A 15930-nucleotide genomic window follows, 5' to 3' on the forward strand; every position below is an offset into this window, starting at 1 on the left:
CCTTTCTTTTAGAACAATAGACAACTGATTGAGATGAACGTTGAGGACAAGAGGTATGTATATCAGCACTAGACAAAGACCAGGAAACAGTTTTATTTGCCTGAACCTAAATAAAATACATTCCAGAAATTAATTTTTATAAAAATAAAAAACACTCAACCAAATGTAAGACTCTTAGGATACCGGCCAATTGTTAGTTCCTTTCCCATCGCTATCCAATGAATCAATTTTTTAAAAATATTCCACCCAACAACACACGTTTCCTTTTCCCTTGCTCACGTTCTCCAAGCTCTTTACACCATCTGGCATGTTATGCAGCTACTCGTTTGCTATTATCTGCCTCCCCGCTAGAATACAGACTTTATGAGGGCAAGAGCCTTTTATTTTTCCTTTCACCACTGAATCTCCAACATCTAGAACAGTGCCTTACACACAGGAAGTAGTACTTAATGAGTGTTTGTTGAATGAATGAATGAATGAGTGAATGAATGCACTTAGACCAGTACCTGGCATAACTGATGTTACCCGTTGTCATCATCATCACTTTATAATTATCTCACATGAATTATAACCTCCCCTGGATTGTTTCTGAAATATTAGCAGCCAAAAATAATTCTTAATTAGAAATGACAACTGATTTTTATGTTCCCTGCGGGCCCTAGTTATGCTTTATCTATAGCTTCTAGAGGCAACTAGATTTTTACATGGATTTTGCCACTTGTATTTTATGGTATGTTAACAATGTTTGTAATACAGTTAAGTCTTGGCTTAAGCAAGACTGTGAAGCAGATTAAGTTTGGGATACTTCATCTCTTCTTTCTGTACTTTTCTCTCTTTTCTGAGCTTTTTGTCACTTAAATCAAGAACTCATTTCTCCCATCGGGGAAAAAAGTTGCCTTACAAATTCAGAGTCAGCTGTTAGTGATTTAAAGTATTATCTCTCTCAGGACGTTTGAATTTTAAGATAGGACACTAGGGATAGAGAATAGCTTAACCTGATGCTTTGAATCCCTAATGCTGGAAGCTGAGTCGGGGAGGCAGGCAGGGAAGTCTTTCCATTGCACCCGAAGTGACAGTATTGGGGAGACTGTGGCCCAAGACAGTTAATGGCTTGGATCACCTCCCCCTTCACTTATAGGCTCACTCCTTCTGAACAACGGAAGTATCAGAGGGCAGAGGACAGAGGACAATAATGCGCCCCAGTAACACCAAAGTGCTTTCCAAATAATGCTTTCCTTCTTTCATGTAAAACTGGGGCAGCAAAAAGAGCATGGGACCGGGAGTCAGAAGTCCTGGCTCTGTGTCTAATTAAGAAACATTAATATTTCACTGCAAAGGGCCTCAGTCACGCATGCATGGGATGTGAATGCTAAACAAATGAATAAATAAATAAGTCTTAAAAACAAAAAAGACAGATTGAGATTTGGTGATACATGGAAGAACGGAGGATGGGATGAGAAACGAGATGCTAAGTCAGTATGACATACTTACATAAAACACCTAAAATCTTACTATCAGCAAAAGTCATTTTGTGGCTCTGTTACAGGTTTTCAACAATAAAATCCCATGAAAATGACTCTTCTCAATTGTCAAGGGCCCAATCTTTGCACAATGCAAACTGAACTCCCAAGAGATTCAAAAGTTATTTGCTTTGCCTCTGATTTTAATATCCTACATAAATACATTTTGATTAAGTCAGTAAATTACAATGGGGAGAGAGATTTCAATTTCAAAGGCAAACTCCAACACTTCATTGACTGGGCAGTTACTCCTAAACATGGTTCCATAAGCCTGACCTCCATGTTCATTCAGCATCAAATTAAAGGATTTTAAAACAATAAAAACAGATGAATCTATTTCATAAGTAGGATGGAAGGGAATGAAAATATACATGAAATTGTGTTAGAAATATAGACTTTTCATTACTCAATGATATTTTACTTAATAAATAAGAAGTCAATGATATGCTGAATCACTGCTAAGAAACATCTATTTGTGTGATCAATCACTAAAAAGTGGTGCAATACATTAACCAGGTGTTTTACTCTCATTTTTATAGTCAAAATAATTTCTTGATGCACATCTGCACATATTACAGGCACTTTCAACAAAAGTGCCTTAGACCATCTTAGACCATCATTGAATTAAGTAAAAATTGCATTTCCAGAACTAAAAAAAAATATGATGGCTCAAAATAAGATAAAAATACTGAATGGTATGAGGAAAAGGTTTTTTTAGTTTTACATTTGCCTCCTGTGTTATTTTAACACTTTCTTAATAAAGGGCTCAGCGAGGATAGGGTATAGCACTGGGGTGGATGGAAGGAATCTCAGAGTAGCTTAGTTTAATACAACAAATATTTGAACATCTACGTTGTCCCAGGCATGGTGGGAGTGCAGGGGCCACATCCGCCCATTGGAAAGCTCTGCCCAACTTCCCTGCCTCGCTTTAACTGCGCAACACATAACTCCACATCCCACTCCCCCATCCAGGCCCCAGACACAGCCGACTAGACCAGGAGTGAACAACTAGCCAAACAACCCGCAGTCAGGGCTGGGCCAATTAGATTCTCTCTCCAGAACAAAAAACGAAACACTGAAGCTGAGAGGGTCGCAGAGCTGACCTCGCGCATGCGCACACTGGTGAGTAGGTGGCGTAAGGCCATAGAGGGAGAGAAATGGGAACCTCAGACAGAGGAGCAGCGACTGAAGCACGTGAGGGGAGAACTGGACAGACAGACGGACAGGGGTAGAGATGGACAGATGGAGGCTGCGACTACAAAGACCGACAGTAACAGGGACAGATGGAGAGAGGTAACGGACAGATAGCAATGAAGACAGATGGCACACAGCAACGCAGACGGACAACAGAGACAGTCAGTGACAGGAAGCAATGCACAGAAAGACAGAGAGACGGGGAGAGGAAAGAGAGGGATGGGATGGAGGGGCATGGAGCATGGGGGGGGCGGGGCTGGGGGACCAAAAGAGAGTGCTAGGTCATGAGCCAGAGCAGAAGGGTGGGCACCCCAGAGCAAGAGATCTAAAGCAAGACCTAGAGAGCAAGTGAGAAGAGAGCTCAAGACCACTGGAGACCGTCCAGGGGAGACTGAGACCCAGAGCCAGGGGGTGATACCAAGAGAGAAGCAAGCCAGAAAACTCCTAGAGCAGGCACTACTAAAGACAAGTGAGAGGAAGGGATTGGGAAGCTGGGGGAGTGACAAATTCCTGTATCAAGACCCACGAAACAGAAGCCACCCCAGTGGCCGGGTCCACATCACGGATCTAAACCTAAGTCAGCCTGCACTTATGGGACACGGCTCACTGTCAAGGAGACCTAACACCAGTGGTCACGATCCTGCAACTCCCTTTTAGCTGGCTCACCTGACCCTAGAAAACAGGACCTGCTGACCTTAGAGGGAAATCCCCGACCTTCTAGCCAATCATGTCCTGTGTCTGAGTTGCCTCTTCTAAGGCTCCACAAAACTCGCTCGGGAAGAGTGTACCACGGCCCAGGAGGCCTCACAACCCCCTAATCCATGGATTGTTTTCCCTTAAATAAAGGCCAGCAGATTCTTTACCAAATCGCTTTAGTTTTGTCGTTTGACAAGGATAACAGAGAAAAATAGCACACCGAATGAAGCCGGGCTGGAGCACAACCCCTGGATGTTCCAGCAGGCGGGGAAAGTATCAAGGGGAATTTTATCTGATAGAAGGAGAATGACTAGAATTTAGGGCCTCCTCTGACTTTAGAAACTATCAGTTATCATTTCAAAATGGCAGATGGAGCACACGCATTTACTTCCTCGTCCTTGAACGGGTGGCTGAAACATTCAAAGGAATATCCCCACAACAACACAGCGAAGGGTTGCCAGCTGGCATGAGCTCAGTTTCTGGAAGACGAATAGTAGATGGAGGATGATATGGGGCAGGGAAAGCCATGATTTAAAAATTCCAGAGGGATCTGGACAAGGAGGGGGCTCTGGAGAGAGACACAGGACACTGAAATGCTAGCTACTACCTGAGGCAGGAATGGGATTTGAGCAAAAACGGGGAAACCAATTGAAAGTCTATAGAGAAAAAGTCCACTCACCTCCGACACACACCCTCCTCCATCCATACACCCTGGTATCCACACATTTACCTCTGAGGTAAAGAAACATGTGGGCCTGGCTCAGGAGCAATGGTCCTTGAACTGCAACATCCATCAGAATTGCCTGGAGGGCTTGGTAAAACGCAGATAACTGGACCCCATCCCCAGAGTTTCTGATTCACTAGATATAAGATGGGGTTCAAGAATTTGCATTCCTAACAAGTTCCTATAGATTCTACCACTAAGAAATAACTGAAGGCAATTTACTAAATCTGCTTTTCAAACCTCAGTCTCTGCAATTGTAAAATGGGAATTATGAGGGTGCCTACAGAACAGAGTCAAGGTGAGAGGAGATGAGGTGACACACGGAAACCTCTGGCACACTGCCAGGCACACGTGCAAAAGGCTATTTAATTTGCACAAGGTCATGGTTATAACCAATAATTACAATCGATGCTTATAACTAGTAGCTGGCTTCTAATATTTCTTGAATTCTGAGATGATGAAAGTGAAAAAAGATGGAAAAAGAACATGAAAATATCTCATCAAGCCTGTAGGTAACCACCTTGATGAGTTGAAAAGCAAAGGTGTATGCTGCCGGCACCAGGTAGAACACAGGTGCTTTTCTTTATGGTGAGAGGCGTACCTGGAGGTGCACCCCCTCACCAGGTTCACACCCATGACAGATACTGGTCTGGACAACAGATTGAGAAAGTACTTCATCCAGAGAATGAGTAACTTATTCCATGGTCAGAGTCCTGGCAGGACAATAATGGCACACTTAAATAGGTAATTGAAAAAGTACTTAATAAAGGAGCTATTTATAAAAGCATGGGTGAGGCACAGGCAGTAGTATGCTGGTAACCTGACTCTCTGGGGGAGAAAAAGCCCTGACTTATACCATTTGACAATTTCTGAGGTGTAAATACTCCCACATTGCAGAGTTTGAGCTACCAAGGCGAAGTCCCTGAGCCAGGAGTAGGGAAAAGATGGGCACAACCGGATCTGAAGAGGTAGTACCAGCCAGCTGCAGCCTGCCCCGCACACCACAGGGGAGAGCTTCAGGGATAGGGCAGCATCCCCAGGGTTAGTAACTGTTGAAAATTTTGAGGTTCACCCAAACTCAAAGAGAGCATGATGCAGATGTAACTTTTAATCAAGGTAAAACAGCTAGGCTACAATGATGACCTTGTCAGGAAGAAACTAGGAGAATAAATACTGCAACTTCCCCCTCCTTGTTCCCCAACTCATGGTGGTATGAAGCCAGCCAGGAGCCAGGAAGCAAAGGAACCTACTGACATAATCCACGTGGGTCAGCCTCCTGCGATGCTCAAAGAAATAAGAATGGCTCGAGGGAGGCGCACTGAAGATATGCAGTACACCAACCCTGGTAGAGGCTCAAAGCACAGCCTTAACGATTACAGCATAGATCTCTCATCAATTCAATACCAATAATGCTGCGAGGAAACAAAAGTAAAGAAAAGTAAAACTTAAAAACCCATGTGGATGAAATATAGTCTTATCACTCAACTCCATTTTCTTGGCCATGGTGGTAAAGCTCTAGTCTAAAATATGCTTTCCACAGACTCAGAGACATAGAAAACAAACTTTATGGTCACCAGGGGGAAAGGGGGTGGGAAGGGGATAAAGCTGGTGTTTGAGATTTGCAGATACTAACTACTATATATAAAACAGATAAACAACAAGTTTCTTCTGCACAGCACAGGGAACTATATTAATTGTAGTAACCTATAATGGAAAAGAATATGAAAATGAATATATGTATGTATATGTATGACTAAAACATTATGCTGTACACCAGAAATTGACACAACGTTGTACACTGACTATACTTCAATAAAAAATAAAATAAAATAAAATAAAATAAAATATGCTTTCCAAATTCACATTTTTAAAATTGAAGTACAGTCAGTTACAATGTGTCAATTTCTGGTGTACAGCACAATGTCCTAGTCATGCAGACACATACATATATTCGTTTTCATATTCTTTTTCATTATAGGTTACTACAAGATATTGAATATAGTTCCCTGTGCTACACAGAAGAAATTTGGGTTTTTTTCAGAATTTACTCTTAACAGAAACATTAGTTAAGCAAGAGATAAACAGCAGTAAAATTAGCCAAAATCGTATCATCTTGTAAATGTGGGCCAGTGCTGTGAGAATCCCGGTGGAGGGCGCCTGCACCATCGCTTTAAGGGGAAAAGGCAGTAATGAGAGGCCACACCTCTTCCTTATAGAAGCACCTGATGTCATCGCAGAACCTTTCAAAAGCTATGAGAAATGAAAGTTTAGAGGCACTCTCGGTTAATAATTACATTAATAATGACAGGATTGACTCATTTAATTTCAGAATATCAGTTGTGTGCCACACAGGACTAATCAAAAGAGTTGTCATTTTAATTTACATAACGAACAATCTTAGGATGAGTAAGCAAACTGATTCTGATTATTGACGTGACTCTATAACACCCAGTCAGAAGAGCGTTAAGTCGTTTTGTCGTCCACAGCCAGGCTTGACTGTTAGAGCCAAGACCGTGAGAACTGAGGGAGATGCTGCAGCTGGCCAGCCTGCCGTCTGTTCAGCAAGACAGCGCCTACTTAGAGAACAACCAGAGCATCGAACAAATTCCAGCATCTAAGACAGGATGGAAACTCATGACAATGAGTGAGCAACCAGAGACCAAATGCCAAAGAAGACAGAGCAGTGGGACACCCCAGAGGAATGAGATGTTGTTAAGAAAACTCCCACCCCAGCAAAACAAAGCTTCATACATCCTGCAATCTTCTTCTTTAAATGGATGCAAGGGATCTGGTCATCCAACATCCAGTCTCACAAAAAAAAAAGAAAGAAAGAAAAGAAAGAAAAGAAAGGAAAGAAAGGAAAGAAAGGAAAGAAAGGAAGAAAGGAAAGAAAGGAAGAAAGGAAGAAAGGAAGAAAGGAAGAAAGGAAGAAAGGAAGAAAGGAAGAAAGGAAGAAAGGAAGAAAGAAAGAAAGAAAGAAAGAAAGAAAGAAAGAAAGAAAGAAAGAGCGAGCTATAAAATCTAAGAATAATTTGGGGTGAGATGTTTATAACGGAAAAAATGTGTAGTAAGTACTGAGCTGGCATAACATCTCTTAAATCTTTGGAGAGGTTTACAGTGAAGGTTGGTCTTCATCCCGGATTCCTCAGGGAGCCCCAACATCACAGATATTTCACTCATTTGGGGAGTCCCAGTCTCTACCACAGCATGCGGCACATGGGAGGTCCGCCATCTTTATGAAGCCAAACCATAAGCTAGTCTTGGCTTCTCGTTTTAATTTGTCTTTGATTTTTGATTCTTCCATGAAATCTGTGCCTTTCCTTCAGTCATTCTGTTTTATTTCTTTCTCTAAAATAAACATATCATTCACTTCCTAATCCTTTCTCACTTCCAGCTCTGAAGCCCTAATTTCTACATAATCTCTGGCCTCAGAGTTTCTCAGTTTAAGAAAATGTCTCCTAAACACACACACACACACCCTCGCATGTGTCCTCTGCACACACTTCTAACTGTGCGAGTCTTTCACATCTTTTACCATTGTGTGAGGGAGTTCACACTGTGAGAACATTTAAACACACAGTGAAGCCTCCCAAAGGACCAGGGCAAGTTTTATATTCACTTCATTTTGATCACGTGCTCAGTGCTAACATAACCCTGCGTGACCCTGTTTTATTGGCTCCTAGGTTGTTTGGACAATGTCGCTACTAAAAGAGGAAATTGCAAGTGCTGGCAAGGAGGTGGGGGATGAAAACTCTCACACACTGCTGGTGGGAGTATAAACTGATACAAACCCTTTGGAAAACTGGCAGCATCGACCACAGTGAAGCACAGCATCCTAGGAATACACCCCATACAGGCCCACCTGACCCAGAAGACATGTGCAAGAGTGGATGTGGCAGCATTCACAGCAAAAGACTGGAAACAACTCACACGTTGTTGGAGGAGGTCAACGAGAGAACACGACCACCAGTTGACCCTTGCGCAAGACCCAGGCAACGAGAGGCCTCTCACTCGGTCCCCTGACCTCAAAATATACATTCTGCCCACCATTCCCACTGTAGGAGACTTTCCAAGGAGAGAGTTGAGTGGTGTTGAGACCATCTAGACTGAACATGGGACTGAACCCAGTTAAGGCCTCTATTTACACTTAAAGATTTGGCAGGTGGAGGCAGAGACCTCCTCATCTCGCAGCCGCCCAAGACCAGCCTCATAAGTAAGGTCCCTTGTTTATTAAACCTGCCACCTACCAATCTGAAGTGGCCTGCCTCTTTCTTCTGTCTCCCCTTGCCCTCCCTGAAAGGGGACCAGTTTGCAAACCAACACACGTCCATCAAGAGCAGAATGGGTAAACACAGCGCTCGGTATGGTCATACCATAAAGCATTTTACAGCCGGCAAATGAGCACATGCAACAACAACAGGGATGCAGCTCCAACTGAGAAAGGATCCATGCTGTATGGCCCCACGTCTATAAAGCCCAAAGGCAGATCAAAACAGTAGTGTTCAGAAATGAAAAACAAAGTGGGAAAATTATGGGGAAAATCATGAGGCAATTATGATCACCATAAACTCAGGTAATGTCTCCCTTTGAGAGCAAAGGAGTTGGGGACAGGAAGGGCCCCAGGGGTTCTGGAGAGCCAGCAAGGTCTCGACAGCACAGTATTTACTTTATACAAATGTGTTAAGCTGCACAGAATCATTTTATGTGCTTTTTTATTATGGTATTAAACAATAAAAAGGTCTTAAAAAAAACATTAGGGAGAAGAATAAAGACAAGATAACTGTTCTTAAACTACCAAAAAAATGGTTTTCAGGTGTAAAAAGAAATGCGCTAGGTCAGTTTTGCTCCACATGGCAGACTTGGAATGAGTGGTATCTGTGAGAGGGCAGATTTTTTTTTTAAACATTTTTTTATTGAGTTATAGTCATTTTACAATGCTGTGTCAAATTCCAGTGTAGAGCACAATTTTTCAGTTATACGTGAACATACATTTATTCGTCACATTCTTTTTCGCTGTGAGCTACCATAAGATCTTGTATATATTTCCCTGTGCTATACAGTATAATCTTGTTTATCTATTCTGCATATGCCTGTCAGTATCTACAAATTTTGAACTCCCAGTCTATCCCTTCCCACCTCCCTCCCCCTTGGCAACCACAAGTTTGTATTCTGTCTATGAGTCTGTTTCTGTTTTGTATTTATGTTCTTTTTTTTTTTTTTTTAGATTCCACATATGAGCGATCTCATATGGTATTTTTCTTTCTCTTTCTGGCTTACTTCACTTAGAATGACATTCTCCAGGAGCAACCATGTTGCTGCAAATGGCATTATGTTGTCATTTTTATGGCTGAATCGTACTCCATTGTATAAATATATCACATCTTCTTTATCTAGTCATCTGTTGATGGACATTTAGGCTGTTTCCATGTCTTGGCTATTGTAAATAGTGCTGCTATGAACATTGGGGTGCAGGTGTCTTTTTGAAGTAGGGTTCCTTCTGGATATATGCCCAGGAGCGTGATTCCTAGGTCATATGGTAAGTCTATTCCTAGTCTTTTGAGGAATCTCCATACTGTTTTCCACAGTGGCTGTACCAAACTGCATTCCCACCAGAAGTGGAGGAGGGTTCTGAGAGAGCAGATTTTGATGAGACCAGATCAGGACAACAGCAAGAAAGGAGGAGAAGGGGAAGGCAGGGAAGGGAAGAAACCAGTTCATAGTTGCTTAAAACAGAACATTCTTGTAAGAAAGTGAGTGTCCCATCACTGAAGCTACTCAAACAGGGGCTGGATCACCACTGGAGGGTGTTGTGGAAGGGATTCAAACCCTGGAAAAAGAATTGTAAAGCACGTCCCTTCAGACCTAAGATTCTATGATTCTATTTCTCTTTCTCTTTCTTACCAGTTATAGGTGTGGCCATGTAGAGAGAGAAAAAAAAATAAAAAACAAAAAACCATGGTCCAAATATCCTGAAAGTATAAAGCAGATACTCACTTTATGAAAAAGGCTTCTTTTGAACTTATTTACAAAACAGAAACAGACTCACAGACATAGACAATAAACTTATGGTTACAATGAGGGGATTAAAAAACAAAAAACAAAAACAAGGGGGAAAGAAGGGGGAGGGATAAATTAGGAGCTTGGGATTAGCAGATACACACGACTATATATAAAATAGATAAACAACAAGGTCCTACTGTACAGCACAGGGAACTATATTCAATAGCTTGTAATAGCCTATAATGAAAAGGAATATGAAATAGAAAATATACATGTATAACTGAATCACTATGCTGTACACCAGAAACTAACGCAGCATTGTAAACCAACTATACTTCAATTTTAAAAAGAAAAGAAAAAGGCTTCTTTGAAAAAAATAACGAAAGTATACCTTAAATATTCGTTTACAAGCCATTCACTATCTGACCAAAACTAAAGAGAAAGCAAAGGATGGAGGAGCTTCAAGGTGATGCTGGAGAAACCATTGCCAAATGAAGCCCAGTCATAAATGGAGAGCTGGTGTTGGAAAGAATGAAGCCAAAGATTCAATTTGCCACAGTGTTCCTCAAATGCATCTATTCTTTTATGGTAGATTATTAAAATTACATGGATTTCATAAAAATCATGGAGTTTGGAAACCTTGTAGCCTTTTTTAAATCACAAGGTTTCATCCCCTCCATTCCCCAGCTATTATCAGTCAATAGATTAAATGTGGGACTCTTTTAGAGAAAGACAGCTGAGCCTGGGTTGAAGGTTACCTTAGAACATACTACAAGGAAAAAAAAAAGCTCTGTTGAATTGGTAATATTCCAGATGTTCACCCACTCCCCTTTCAGAACAATGGATTTTAACCAGTTTTCTGTTGTATAAATATTCCCGTGGCTCAGCACCCCTATAAGGAAACACAACATACCCCCGGCTCTCATCCTGTTTGCTAACTACTTATACCAACAACCTGAATCAACTTAACGCTATACAAAAACACAGCTGATTTAGCAATCTGTAAATTATACATGTACATAAATCTGTACCAAAAATGTGTTGCGTTTCACTCCTGCTAACATGCATGGGTTCTTAACTGGCACCTATAATTGCTTGACATAGGTTTCCGAAAACTAAAACATATGTTCTGCCTAGTATGGGACCATTTAGGGTAATATTTTTGTAGTTTCCTGGCATTAAGGTCTGCCAGCCTTCCTAAGACAGATCTATTTGCTTCAGCAAGCATTCTGACAGTGAGTGCCTACAGATTTAAGCAACCATTAAAAATATTCTGGAACAACACTTTCCAATATAAAGAGAATATAAAGAGAAACAGGCTGGCCATAAAGTCAATAGAAGGATCGGAAATGATCATAAATAAAGTCAAACAAAATCTGCGATGCTAATTATTCCCGTTGACCACTTACATCTATGCAAAAAAAATAAATAAAACAGATAAGTATCAAATCTTGCCTTCAAGTGGTATTCGGAACGTATTAAAGTTAAACTAGATTTTAGTCCCATCAAGATCAGCAAACTGGAAACAAATTTTCTTAGTACAATGTCAGGTCTAGATAAGAGTTGCAGCAAGGAAACGCTGTGGAATAGGGGCAAGATCCTTAGACCAAGATTCACTGGAATGTAACTCACTAGGGGTAAAGAGGATCTGTTTCCCACTGTACCCCAGTGCCCAATCAATACTCTCAGTAAGTTTCTGTTGAGTGAACAAACCAGTAACCACTGCTGACTAGTCCCTGAGCTGCCTCTAACTGCCTCTTTCTAACTCTGCCTCTTACGAACTAGCTGTAGGTAAATTACTTCATCTGTGGAGTCTTAGTTCCTGAAACTGAAATGGAGACACGGCACCTCCTTTGCTGACTGATGAGGATCAAAGGTGATAGTCTATGAAAAGGGAATTCATACTTTACAACCGGCACGCGGATGTTAAGGGCCCGTTATCCAGCCTGTGCCTTCAGCTAAACCACTGACAAAGGAAAACACTGCCCCTCCTTGAAACAGAATCAGCTTCTCCTTTGCCCTGTTATTCTGTTTGGATGTGGTAGCATGGCTGTTGGCCAAAATGGATGCTGTTCGTGTTGTTGTAACATTTTATTTACTCTCCACTGGGAAAAGGTGTTCCTCTAGAGGAAATAATAGTAATGTGAGGAGTGTCACTGCATGGCGTACCATAAGGAACATGACACTGGGGTCAAGGGGCTTAGGGTCCCTTCAGCTCTGCCCTTAAATATTTGAGAAAATGTGCTTGCTTCCATGCCATCATTTTTACAGTGATGGGGAAGGAGAGGAAGACAATGGAGCATCTAAGGTCTGTCTCATCCTACAGTTCTGTATCTCAGATGCCTGATATTCAAATGCCCCAAAAACAAAGCCAGTTCCATTGTCCATTAGCATATAATGAGAGAAGTTTTTTTTAAGGATGATGAAAACAGTTCCACAGGCTAAGTCATCATGGCTGGAGAAACAATGATCCTACAAGAAGGATGAACGATCCCCTCTAAAGAACTCCTGCCTTACACCCTGTCTGCCTGCTACTTTCAGTAAGTCACTTAATATTCCCAGGACTCAGTTTTAGGATCTATAAGAGAGGAACAATGATACTGCATAAGACCACTGGGAAAAAATGCCTAATAAAGTGATCCAAACGTATTGCTATTTTAAGGTAAAATGCTACTTAAATACTTTAATGCCCCCCTCTGAAAAAGGGCTGGTGGATTTTAAGAGACAATCAATATTTTTAAATAGGCTTTTTCCATCACAGTGAAACAACATAATGCTTGTAGGTATTGTGATATTTTCTAAGAGTCCAAATTGTTGTTTCTATTTGTGTTCAGGAAATATGATAAAAGGGGTCACTAAAAACTTAAATCCCACATTTCAAGATCAGAATCTTTCCTTCTGATATAATAGATCATTTTAAACATTCATCCAACTCTCCTCTCCAGATGTGTTGGTTTTATTGTTGTTGTTTGGTTGGTTGGTTAACTGAAGAACCGGTGCTGAAATTAAAGCACCAGTGCTAAAAAAAACGTTGCCAGTTACTTACTCAACCGACACTCCATGGATGCTTATAGAGGGAAAGTGGCTCTAAGATCAACTAAACTAGAAGGTATTCTGCCTTCTCAGCTCCAGGATTTTTTGTAATTGTGTCAGCTCCAGAATTTCTGATTTTTATGACTTTATGGTGGTGTTAACTCCAGGATTCTTAAGTTCCTCCGAGAAGCCCAAGGAACCTTGTGATCATTGCATTTGATTCCCCTTCTGCTCTCTCCCACTCAAAGACTAACAAGATATACGTAAGATACAGTTTCCCCTCTAACTTAAAGGACACTGCCTCTTCACCAAAAAATGGAATTGTCATTGATATTTATGAGGAAGTTGATGTCACTTAGAAATAGGGTCCCCAAATAGCAAGACTGTCTCCAGAAACCCCCCACCAGACGCCAATAACAATACCAATCACAACAGATCAACTCTTAGTGATTTTACTTAGAAATCCATGAACACCTCCAGCTTTTTTATGGCAGAAATGTTCGTTGTGACTGTTCACATAATAATTATCACCCCCTTGCCTCCCCAGATAATGGCTGTGACCTTAATCTAAAAGCCACCTTAGTTTGAGTGGGGAAGACCTTGAAAGGAAAGGTGACTGACCAGAAATTCTTCAAGGGGTACATGATAAATGATCATTTCTAAAAGGTACTTGAATGATAAATGATTTGCTATCCTAGTTGATAAGTATTTTACTGTAAGATAAACTTAAGTCACTTCTAATTAAAGAGTATTTCCTAGTAGCATAAGTCATTTTCATGCCGTTCCTTGAATCCTAACTAAATCCAAATAGAAGCCGGTAGTTTTAACACAAGCTCCTTAAGACTCTGTAACGATATTTACACATTTTAAAAACCCATTTCCTGAGCTAGCTCTTCACCTCCTCCTAATAGAATGTCGTCTGCTTCGGGAAGGAGAGGGGTCCAGAAGCCTGGAAAGAGCATCTCGAGGCTTTCCCTCTTTCGTTTTAGCCGTTTGATGAACGGGTGTGCACTGCATCTTCCAACCACTGGTCTCCCATTTGCTCTGCAAGCGCTTTAGCGAGGAAGCTCTGCTGTGGGTACTACAGGCGTTTGAAATGTTTCCAATTCCATCTCTGCTCCTAGGACCCTCGCCTGCCATCACTTCATGAGAGGAGCTGGGAGCACTGGTTTATTGAGTAACGGACAGATTTACAGGTTTGGTGAGTTTGGCAACGTATAGGTGAGTGAGAGTTACAGGCATAAAACACTGCTGTGGTTTGGAAGAGAGGAACGATGACAGTTTTATACCTGTGATCACTTGGCCAGCTCTGCGCCTGTGCCCCTCCACTTTCCACCTGAGTCCAGGAAACTCTGCCCCTCCTGAGCCTTAACCTCGAAGGGGGTGGGTGGGTGAGGAGGTGGAAATTGAGCAGCCTGAGGCACGTCCCTGGGTGCCCACGTCCCTAGACTTCGGACTTTTCAGCTGCCGCCGGGGTGGAAGGTGGAAGCAGCCGCATCCTTCCATCCCCCGGGGGCCGGGTCTCAGAGTTGCCGGTCTCTACGGGGGCTCTCTATGGGGAGAGGCGGCACCGTGGGGAGCGGCCGGAGAGCCTCCGCGGAGGGATGGGCAGTACCGAGGGGGAACGCGCTGCCGTTCCTGCTGCGTCCAGCTTCCCACCACTTTTCCCAGTACTTTGCTCATCGGCTGTCACACTCTCTGGAGATGAGACTGAGAAGGCGCGAGAAAGGCCCCAAAAGCATCCCCAGGAGAGCTCTTCTCTTGGGACCCCGCCCCGCCCTGCCCACCTTTCCCAGCCTCCGGGAGGCAGCCCCGGGCGCCCGCGCCGCGGCTCCCAGCAGAGCTCGGGGGCTCTGCTGCATCTGCTGGCGCCGAGCGGCGGGAGGCGTCTGCAATAAAGGCACGGATAAAAAGCCGGAGCAGCAAACACCCGAATGCACCTCTTACCATTGGACCGCCGGACAATATTCTCCAGAAATGTGTTTTGGGGGGCCACCAGTCCCTTCCTGCCCCCGGCCATGGTCATCCTCCCGGCAGCTCTGGGTCTGGGGGCGTCCCGGCGCGGCTTCTCACGGCAGCAGGAAGCTGGGCGCGGGGCCCGCGTGGGATCCCGGCTCGAAGCGCCCCATGCACCCCACGGGGACCCGGGAGGGCAGGGGCGGCAGCTCCCTCCGGCTGCCACCCTCGCGCCCTCTTCGCGCCTCCCTCCCTGCGGCCCGCCTCGCAGTGCACTCGCGCGGGGCTCGCCTCGCCGCAGCCGCCTCCGGGTGGGCGGAGGGAGCCGCCGCGTCTGGGCCCGCGGCGCCCCCTACCGGGCGCGTCCCCCCTCACCGCCCTGCGGGAGACCGAGTTGGGAGCTCTCGCAGCGGTGGGGAAGCCGAGGGCGGCGGTGGGTCAAGGCTGGATGGGCAGCGCCACCTTCTGGGAACAGCCGGGAAATGCGCCTTGGGCTGGGAGGAGAAGGGGTATGAGCTGCCGTCTTGGTGGGTTCCCTCCCAACAAGGTCCCATGGAGTCCTGGGGGAGCACGATGCGCTGCCTCTCCTGCTTTGCTCCTGGTTTCAGACCAGAGCCCTTGGGAACCTCTGAAGCTCTTGGAATACCCTCCTGCTGGCCCCTAGGATTTCTTAGCCTCCTTTGTGGAAGTTGCCCCACCTGGATTCTTCTGAAGCCAGTGTTTGACCATTAACTAATGAAATATTGTAAGAGGTCAGACTTGCAGAGTGACTGACTGGTGGAGCTCCAGGAGAGCTGTCCTGAGTAG

General features: G+C 43.6%; 1 protein-coding gene across 1 annotated transcript in view; it reads right to left on the bottom strand.

Moving 5' to 3' along the window:
• The window catches only part of KCNH1 (potassium voltage-gated channel subfamily H member 1), a 332954-nt gene extending 317536 nt beyond the window's left edge, over positions 1-15418 (bottom strand). Inside the window, exon 1 of the mRNA XM_031438629.2 lies at positions 15115-15418. Coding sequence (XP_031294489.2) covers positions 15115-15193 — 79 coding nt within the window. The 5' untranslated portion in view covers positions 15194-15418. The remainder of the gene's footprint in view (positions 1-15114) is intronic.
• Between the last annotated feature and the right edge of the window lie 512 nt (positions 15419-15930).

This window comes from Camelus dromedarius, chromosome 21 (assembly GCF_036321535.1).
Source record: "Camelus dromedarius isolate mCamDro1 chromosome 21, mCamDro1.pat, whole genome shotgun sequence".
NCBI classification, from domain to species: Eukaryota; Metazoa; Chordata; class Mammalia; order Artiodactyla; family Camelidae; genus Camelus; species Camelus dromedarius.